The sequence below is a fragment of the Marmota monax genome, unplaced genomic scaffold, assembly GCF_021218885.2.
Source record: "Marmota monax isolate L192 unplaced genomic scaffold, Marmota_monax_Labrador192_F-V1.1 WCK01_AAM20220418_F8-fsc00441, whole genome shotgun sequence".
NCBI classification, from domain to species: Eukaryota; Metazoa; Chordata; class Mammalia; order Rodentia; family Sciuridae; genus Marmota; species Marmota monax.
Genome location: NW_026694644.1, coordinates 527,381 through 537,693, shown reverse-complemented (window position 1 = coordinate 537,693; position 10,313 = coordinate 527,381). Strand labels below are relative to the sequence as shown.

General features: G+C 36.0%; 1 protein-coding gene and 1 pseudogene across 1 annotated transcript; one reads left to right on the top strand and one right to left on the bottom strand.

Annotated features, from left to right (window-relative positions):
- Positions 1–856: 856 nt before the first annotated feature.
- Positions 857–2,037, top strand: LOC124078374 (large ribosomal subunit protein uL18-like; annotated as a pseudogene).
- Positions 2,038–3,349: 1,312 nt separating this feature from the next.
- LOC124078371 (olfactory receptor 4C11-like) lies at positions 3,350–4,261 on the bottom strand. The gene has a single exon (XM_046423125.1). The coding sequence runs from the start codon at positions 4,259–4,261 to the stop codon at positions 3,350–3,352; it is 912 nt and encodes a 303-aa protein (XP_046279081.1).
- Between the last annotated feature and the right edge of the window lie 6,052 nt (positions 4,262–10,313).

The following is a 10,313-nucleotide window of genomic DNA, read 5'->3' as shown; positions in this document are numbered from 1 at the left end:
GAGAACGAAGGAAAGAAAGGAGGAGAATAACCAAACAGGATTTTTTGAATCCTGAAGTGATCTGTAAACCCCCCACTTGGCTACCTCTTTAGTGATTGTTCTTAATTGGAGACAGTGTAAGTCCCTTGGTAAATCAGAAAGGTTACTTCTTTATTAGGCTCATAGGTTCTTAAATCTTCTACTTTAAACCTTTGTATGAAAACAGTAGAAACTCTAATTCTACAAATTTAACCAGGATCACATAACTGGGTGACTCTTCCCCCATTTATATCCCAAGCAGCTTGTTTCCACAGTTAGGAGCAAGAAGTTTCAATAATTTCATGGAGTTCATGGACTCTCTGAATAAGTTTACTTCATGTGAATGAATCATGTGTGTCATAAGATCTCAGGTTGTACTGCAGATGACCTGAGAATCTTCAAACGTGCTTCACTTTTAAATGGCTGTGAAAACTAATCTCTCAGAATTATCTTTATTATTCGGTGAAATCCTTAATACATAGACTTTAGTTGTTGAATAGAATTATACTGTAGAAAATTACCCTCAGAAAAATATGGCAATTATTAATTGGTTTAATTATATTAATTGGCTGAGTACATACATATTGATTGACATTAAACTATACCAATGATTTGCCTTCAATACTTGTTGACATTATCTACAAGCAACAATTAATCTCCAAATAAATGACTTAGCATGATGAACCAGAGTTTATGCTTGAGTTCTGACATGAGGTAGATCAAATTTTTGTTGATTTATGTTTGCACTATTCTGAGAAGTTTTTTTTTTTTTTTTTAATTAAAGATATCAGTCTGGAGGTCTGCATGGAACTGTGGACCTGGGTCTCTGTTTTGCAGGATGGGGCTTGTTAAAGTTGTCAGGAACAAGGGCTACTTTAAGAAATATCAAGTGAAATTTAGAAGAAAAGGAGAGGGCAAAACTGATTCCTATGCTTGAAAACGTTTGTTGATCCAGGACAAGAAAAGTACAACACACACAAATACAGAATGATAATTTGTGTAACAGAGATATCATTTTCCAGATTGTTTATGCCCATATAGAAGGGGATATGATAGCCCAGCAGCATATGCACATGAATTACTGAAATATGGTGTGAAAGTTGGCCTAACAAATTATGCTGCAGCATATTGAACTGGCCTGCTGCTGGCTGCAGGCTTCTCAATAAGTTTCGCATGGACCAGATCTATGAAGGCCAAATGGAGGTGACTGGAGATGAACATAATGTGGAAAACATTAATGGTCAACTTGGTGCCTTCACCTGCTATTTGGATGCAGGCCTTGATAGAACTACAACTGGCAATAAAGTTTTTGGTGCCCAGAAGGGAGCTGTGGGTGGGGGCTTGTCTATCCCTCATAGTACCAAATGATTCCCTGGTTACGATTCTGAAAGGCAGGAGTTCAATACTGAAGTACATCGGAAGTGCATCATGGGTCAGAACTTTGCAGATTATATGTGTTATCTAATAGAAGATGAATATGCTTATAAGAAACAATCCTCTCAGTATATAAAGAACAATGCTACCTGTCACGACCCCTTGCCCGCAAGGAAGACGCAACTCGAGAATCTTCTTTCAACAGTTTATTCAGGTCCCTGGATAGTTCTTCTTCTTCCTCTCGGGTGCCCCTCCCAGCCTTAATAAAGCATCCCAAGCCCCAATGCAAAGCTGCCGCGTGGAACTTTCTCACAGGGTGATGAAAAATCATGTGCCAACTTTCCCAGATAAGAAGTTGTTTGTCACAGACCACAGCGGAGCCAGCGCCATCTTGTAATGGCGACCATAATCTGCAGAAACGGCAGAAGCGGCTCACCACAGCTACCCCCAGCATGATGGAGGAGATGTATAAGAAAGCTCATTCTGCTATATGAGAGAATCCAGTCTATGAGAAGAAGCCCAAGAGAAGTTTAAAAGAAGTGGAAAACTATTCTAAAATGTCCTTTGCCCAGAAGAAAACTTATGTACATAGCTCAAAAGAAGGCAAGCTTCCTCAGAGCTCAGGAACAGGCTGCTGAGAGCTAAACCAAACAAGTTTTTTTTCCTATATTTTTTCAGATAAAGATAATAAACTTATTTAAAAACACCCCCCCCCCAAAAAAAAAAAAAAAAGAAAAAAATGCAATTTGGACATCTCCCAAGGAATGGCTAAGGGGAGATGTAATGAGGACTTGCAGTAAGGTCACCATTCCAGTAGGGTCACTTGGAGGGGCAGAGCATTTTGAAGATAGCCACTGGCTGTTTGAAGAGCAGAAAAGACATCACTGATGATCCTAAGAAATGGACATGTTCCTCCTACATCAAGGATTCTACAATTAGAAAAGTTAGAGATAATCTTGAAAAAGCTTGTGAAAAGGTCTCAAAGGGAAGAAAAATATAAATCTTTCAATATCTGCCAGTTTCAGAGACAGTATGCCAGTTTGTTAAGATACAAAGTCAAGTAGGATTTTTCTTCCTTGTCTCCCAGACTGTGCTGTCTGCTTTTCTGCTTTAGGCTCCCTGATTTCAGCTGAAGGTGAAGTGGGGAGGGATTTTTGACTGTTTGGTTAATGTCATGCACTGGGGATTTTACTTTTTGGCCTTGCCTCACATTGAGGGGAAATTGGGTTCTGTGTTATACAAAAGTGAGAAGAAAAAAGTAAGGAGAAAGTTTTGTGAATTTTCATTCAGGCAGATTAAAAAAAAAATCTCTCCACTGTAGTGAGTTTGAAAAAGTAAAAAGAGACAAGAATCAAATTTTTATTTCCATTATGCCTTGCTTACATAAGATCCAATTACACTTTAAACTCCATAGAATGAAATTCCAATGCTTTTAAAAAAAAATCGTAAGCCAGAAAATAAGGAGAATTGTGAGTACTCATCTGAAGTGAGTGTAAACAAATGTGTCACTTGTGAATAGATCTGACAGCTTTGATGATATCCTTTTTGAATGCTGATACTTACGCTCCCTCTTCTGTAAACAAGTATTTGTAATTGTTGGTACAGTGTTGTGACATTTTGTGTTTGGTGGATGGAGCTCATGCACATAACAAACTACATAATGTTTTCTTCTATTAACCTGTATCAATTCCAGGTATTACTTGGTGCCAGTGTAAGTAAACTCATAAGTTCAGGTACTGATACTCAAGTGTCTGTGAAATTATGAAGTGGGGAGTGGTTAGCATACATTCTATATATAGATAGAATTATTTTCAAAGGAAAATAGTGGTGTTAAACATTCCCCATAAAACTAAAATCCAAAGTTAGGAAACACTAGACCATCTTTTCAGGCCATGCAACAAAAACTAAACTGAGAGGATGTATGCATTACAATACACATAATATTTATCAATTTAAGTCATACTTTGCTACACCATATTTTTTTCATGGCATTTTTCACTTCTGCATTCCTTAGTGTATAGATCAAAGGATTCAGTAAAGGTGTTCCAATTGTATAAAATGCAGCCATCATCTTGTCCACTGGAAATGTGGTTGGTGGACGAGTGTATATAAATATACATGGACCAAAAAATATGACCACAACAATAAAGTGGGAGGTGCATGTGGAAAGAGCTTTGCGCCTTCCTTCTGCACTGTGGTTTCTCAGAGAGTATAGGATGACAATATAGGAGATAAGTAAGACTGTGAAACTCATCATGCATATGGCCCCACTATTAAACACTATGAGTAGATTGATGACATATGTGTCCATGCAGGCAAGTTTCAACAAAGGTTGCATGTCACAAAAATAGTGATCAATCACATTGGGGCCACAGAAGGGCAATCTCAAAGCCAGAGAAATCTGTGCTGAAGAATGCATGCAAGATCCCACCCAGGCCAGAATCACTAATGCATGACAGACCCGCTGGCTCATGATGGTTGAGTATCGCAGGGGCTTACAAATGGCCACATAGCGATCAAAGGCCATGAGAATGAGCACAAATATCTCCATGCAGCCAAAGAAATGGGCTGCAAAAACTTGAGTCATGCACTCATTGTAGGAAATGGTCTTCTTCTGAGAAAGGGCATCCACAATCATTCGGGGAGCTGTGGTTGTAGAGAAGCAAGCATCTGCAAAAGATAGGTAGAAGAGGAAATAGTACATGGGACTCCCAAGGGTCTGGCTCGTTTTAATGGTCACCACAATGAGAAAGTTCCCCAACAGGGTCATGAGGTAAAGAATCAAGAAGATCCCAAATATTGCCTTCTGCTTGCCAGGGTCTTGTGTCAGGCCAAATAAAATGAATTCAGTCACGCTGCCGTTTTGCATCACCCTGTAAGTGCAGCATGTAGTTGACAAATGTTTAATCTACAGAAGAAAGAAATTACATCTTGAGGAGACTGTGGTCTTACTTCTGAATTCTTAGTTCTGTTTAATATTGTGCTATCTGCAACGGCCTATGTCTCTTTGTAAGCTGATGCCCAGATCTCTGTAACATTTATCTGTTGACTCAGAAACCCACTGGATTGAACCAAAGCTTTTGGTTTTGTGGAATAAAAATGTATATATATCCTTCAAATATTTTATTCTTACCTAGATTGACAATTGCAGAACTTATTCTTTCCTTGGGTAAGTCACTTAAATTCTTAGAAACCTATTTCTTGTGCATCAAAATGAATTGTAAGCAGTTGCTCTATGATTTCTAAGCTTTCAGAAGAATAGTGCTATGCCTACATATCTGCACACATAATCATATATATATATATATATATATATATATATATATATATATATATATAGTATTAATGCACTTTATCTCTATATTGTGACATTTGAAAAAAAATCAACAACACTATTCCAATACAGCTAGGCATTAATATTGTTGGAAAATCCCACTTGATAAGAATGCTCTCAGTTTAGTTCACTCATTTTGCTGTCTGTGATCTCTCACTCTATACGTATAGTTTATATGATTGAAATAATATCATGCCATTTTATATTATTATTTTGACTTATAATTGTTTAGTAACCCATCTTGATTTATTTTTCATAGATTAATTGCTAATTTAATTGTGGGATAGCATATCAATCTTTACATGTATTTGATCATTTGCTCATTGAGATATTTATGACATATCCAAGTTTTACTCTCATAATGATTCTACAATTAAGTTTAGAATGATTTCCCAAGTGCAATATTATTACTCAAATTTAAGAGGTTACCAATGTTATTAACAACTATTCAAAAGTATTTTCAATATTTTGTGCGCCATTATTAACTGTATAATTGTTATAGAATAATTCATGATCATGATGTAACATACATAACGTAAGAGAAAAATTAAGACTGCTCTTTAGATTATTTGAGTCTGCTTTTCTAATCTCTAGAAATAATCACCCTTATTTCCTATCAGTAAATCCTGAAGTACTATAGACATTGTTGTATATGTTTATCTCTCTATTTTTTTTCTCATGTACAAGTATGACCAGTATATCAGTCTTGATAATTTTTCTAGAAAAATTGAGGCATTTGCAAAAGAAAAGTTGTGATGTTACTTTATTATTATGCCAAAATTGTCTTTTAAGATATAAATTATATGATGTTTATAAAATTGAATCTTATCATATTCACATATTATCAACCATGGTTACATTTTTTGTAGATTTTTTTTCCTGAAAATACTGCCCTTATCATATATCATTTTTGGGGAGTCAAATCTCTTTAGCAAACTTGGTATTTTAGTAGGATGCATATTAATCTCCCCAAATCATCACTATATTTTTAGATGAAAAACAAGGTTTGGCTTTTCTTCTATGTATATTTCTTTTTTTCTGTGACTTTGCTTCCTTTTTATTCAATCTGTCGATTTTTTCAATCTTAATTATTCCAGTGTTTAAAAACATTTTAAAAATTATATTTATTTTCTACTATGATTTCATAATTCTATTTTGCTTCAAATACTGAAAAATTATCAGAAAAAAATGGTCACTTTTTAAACAACTTATCTGAGCTTTAAGACAAATATGGATAGTTTTGGGTGACTGTATGTGATTGATTTTTAAAACAGTACAAACCATCTTTAGAGAATACGAAATCCTTTAGAATGGATTCATTAGTGTAGAATTTAAAATTATGGAAGAACATAATCTGTAACTTTCATTGAAGAAAATCAAATTCCCAACCTGATTATCTGAGATGAAACCATTGAAAACCAGACTTAGATGTGTTTTAGTTCGGTGGCCTGGCTTGATCTGAATCCACACTGCCTAATTTGAAGCCCCAGCCACTGCCCAACAGTGATGTGACACACTTAGAAAATCCCTTGATATAGACATGTAAAACATACATAATAAGATAATCCACCTTTTAGCATTGCTTACATAGCTTCTGCCACTATACAGGAGATGTGCTATGGACTATGTTCCATTGGAGTAGTCTCATTATGACCATTACTCCTGGTTTTCCAGGATATATTGCCCAATGTTCATAAGCAATCCCAACTTTTCATTTACTCACAATACAGCTGTACAACAGTTTAAAAACATGAATTTGTTGTGGTTGGAGTTGTGGCTCAGCGGTAGAGCACTCACCTAGCACCTGCAAGGCCCTGGGTTCTATCCTCAGCACCACATAAAAATAAAGGAAATAAAGGTATTGTGTTAAACTATAACTAAAAATTAAATATTTTAAAAAACCATGAAGTTCTTTTGTTGAGTGTCTGAAATTATGCTTATATAAGGGATCATATCTGTTTTATCACTGTGGTCAGAAGGTAGGAATGACTGTTCCAAATATCATAAAATGAATAAAAGTACTTCATATTTTTAATGTATAGGGCCTTGGATGAGAGAGAAAAAATAAAATCAGGCTTTAGTTGTAAAAAGAGTTTGGCTCCAAAGATACAAAAATCAGAGGAGAGAGAACATTTAGGATGAGAGAAATGAAGCCACATTTTAATGGAAATGAGAAGGAAAATGCTTCCTATAGCAAATAGATCAATGTAGACTTTCTACTTAGTCTGACTCCAAATACATCACAGAAAAGTTTGGAAAAGTAACTTTTCCCCCAGCAAAGTACCCTGAAAGCCAGATTGTAATGATTGGACATCTTTTCATTGGCAAAGTATAAAACTTGGAGTCATAAAATATGTAATATCAGATTTTTGTAAGATGAATTCATCACTTAAGAATAAAAATTACTCCAAGTAATTTACCTGGATTCAACCATTAGTTGTTATTGCTAAAGTTTGTACAATTGCAACATAGAGCTCATCTGTCCTAAAGTCTCTACCTCCTTCAAGATGCTACAGGTCCACTGAAGACATCTGGTTTTCTATTCCCTGCATTTAGAAACTCAGGGAAAAATACAAGTTTATTTACCATGGTCCCCATAATCTAAAGACAGCCCGAAGGCATTTCAAATACAACATGCCAGAGGCTTAAGATTTTTTGATTGCTTTCCTAGAGGCAGATCAGAGGTGCCCACTTTCAACCATTGCCTGTGAAGAATAACAACATTAAACATCCTCTTCAGCTTTAACAGAACAATTTTTATGCTTCCAAAACATAAAACATAATTCCTTTTGTACAATATTTAGCACTCATTAAATTCTAAATAAAATGGTTCACATAATTTAGTGGAATAAAAATAATATCAAGCTTTGGGTAACATAAAAGTTTCCATTGCAAGAATTATTATATTCTAGAATTTTAGTCCTAGACTACATGCATGTCAATATTGTCAATGGCCAATTCTAGAATCATTTAAGTAGATCTTCCAGGAATTCATTGAGATCCTATTCTATGTCTCTAAATGGGATGAAGGACCCAAATTTGGTATTCCTTCCTCTCCTCATTTCACCCATCTCTTTCTCTTTTAGCTTTCTTTCTATTACTTGGAAAGAAAGAGTGGGCAGTTTAGAAATACAGTGATTGATAAATACAAATAAAAGCATTACTATAGTTTCCAATGCAATGGTTGATACACTCACCTTGGCTTTCAATACCCTTTCCCAGGGCTCCCATCTTACTGTCCACTTGTCCTCCCAGTGTTCTGCTCATCCAAGATCCAGGCACACCTGACACTTTCTGACCTTCATGTATAAACCTAAATAGCCTCATTACCTGAATATTCCATACCTTACAGTCAGATGACATTTCCTCTGCTCTAACCTCCATTCTCCATTCCCATCTGTGTGTGTGTGTGTGTGTTAATTGAGATGTATATTTCCTAAATATACACTTTGGTATCTTTTAACCTCAATATCCTTTGTTCATTTTATCTGATATCTTGTAAGATGAGTCACCTCATTGTGCTGTGTGTACTTTGGTCTATGCTAGAGATAGAATTGAGCAAAATTTTCAGGCAGAGAAAATCCAGGACCAGAATCCAAGATTTGTGCTCCATGGAATCTGTCCTTAATACTGCATTGCCATTTCCGTGCAAAGTATCATACTTCAACCATACAGGTGGAGCCAAAATAAACCCCCAAAACCATACACAGGAAATGAAGGAAACCACCCATATACTCTGAATATGTCCTTTCCAATGGACTCAATCTTCAGAAATCAGCATTTTGAAAGTGCATTTGAAAAACAATAGTGAGGAAGGGATAGAAAGTTAAGCAAAGGCTATGAAGAGTCAATCCAAAGGGGGAAAAAGGTGCTGTGAACAATAATTAAAGAAAGAGTTTTCAGAGGATGCAATAGGGGAAAACCTGTATGCAAGGATAAGCAAATAAGCATGGTAAAGATAAAGAATATTTTCTCCTAGGATTACACTGAAGAGTCTTGCTTCCCTCTCCTCCTCTCATCACACTATTTTACACCTCACTCCCTCTAAAAGAATGCATTAATAAAGGGAGACAATAAGTAAAATAGCCAACACTAGTATCCTCTCCATCAGGACACTTAGTGCCATTAGCATCAATGCAAACTGACTGCATATGATTTGTGTACAAACCTATCCTTATCCTGATGTCAGACTCTGCAAATAAAGTAGTTCACAAGTATTGGGTAATACACCATTGCTCCCTTCACTGTGTCCCCTTTTTAGATTGCAACTGAGCTTGAGACACTATTTCATCTGGAAATATTGGATCTTTTCATCATTGGAGAAAATATGTCCCTGGAATTTTTCTCTTCTTAGGAAACAGAACCAGAAAACAGCAACTGCCCTAAAACCTGGACCCAATGGGAGGCAAGAAAATTTCAGTCTCTCGAAATTCCCTCCCCAAGCTCCTATAATCCCTGTCCCATACCTTTCCTCTGGAAGTCGCCCTGCACCAGTGCAGATCCCAGATTCTTCACCTTTTGTTTAGGCCGAGAATCAGCAACTGCTCCCAAGGGTAAAAGAACTCACTTGTTTTCTGTTGCAGAATTAAACTCACTTTATTGAAAGTGTTGTCTCTCTAGAGCCCTTCCCTTCAGTTCTGCTTTATTTAGCAGGTTTCCAGTACCCCATACAGGTGATTTACCCATTGTGTGGGGATTTTCCAGTTGTTCACAACTCGGCCACAAGTTATTTCTCTATCAATTGCAAAAGCTCACTCATATATTATTAACAATTTAACAAGTACTTGTCAACCATTTACTGTGTGCCAGGCACTATTTTAGGGACTGGGAATTTAATAGTAAAGATTAAAAAAGAAAAAAAGAAAGAAAGAAAGAAAGAAAGAAAGAAATCCCTATATTTTTTATAAATTTTATTCTGTTTTCTATATAATAAACACAATAAATAAATTGTGTAACATGATGGTATATGGTGATGTGTTATGTAAACACATAACAAAATAATTGAAATAAATAATAAAATAGGAGAAACAGGAGACACAAAATGGATGAATTTGCATTTTTTTTTTTTTTTTGGTACCAGGGATTGAACTCAGGAGCAGCCATGAGCCATATTCCCAAACTTTTTTTGTATTTTATTTAGAGACTGCGTCTCACTGAGTTGCTTATTGCCTCATTGTTGTTGAGTCTGGTTTAAAACTTGCAATCCTCCTGCCTCAGCCTCTCTAGCCACTGGAATTTCAGGTGTGTGCCACCACACCTGGAAAATTTGCATTTATTTAAGATAAAATATTCATAATTAGGGAAACACATTTGTTTGACCAACCAAAAGAAGGAAGCAAACTATGTAGACATCTGTAGGGGGAATAACTGAGACAGAAAATGACCATTCAAGGTCCCTCAGGCAGAAACATAAAAAGTTGGCAGTGGCAGCAACAATGACTTGTATGTTGTGATGAGCTTAAAGAATGCAGTTAGAGGCACTAGTACAAAGGAGCAGAAAATGGCTGAGATGTGGTTGAAAATTAATGGGTATGGAATTTGATGGTTATGTAAAGGTCTTGGTTATGACTCTGGAAGTAAGGAGCTG

What these genes read in the sequence shown, in the direction of transcription:
- LOC124078371 (XM_046423125.1), bottom strand. Translation starts at nt 4,261, where the DNA reads ATGCAAAACGGCAGCGTGACTGAATTCATTTTATTTGGCCTGACACAA.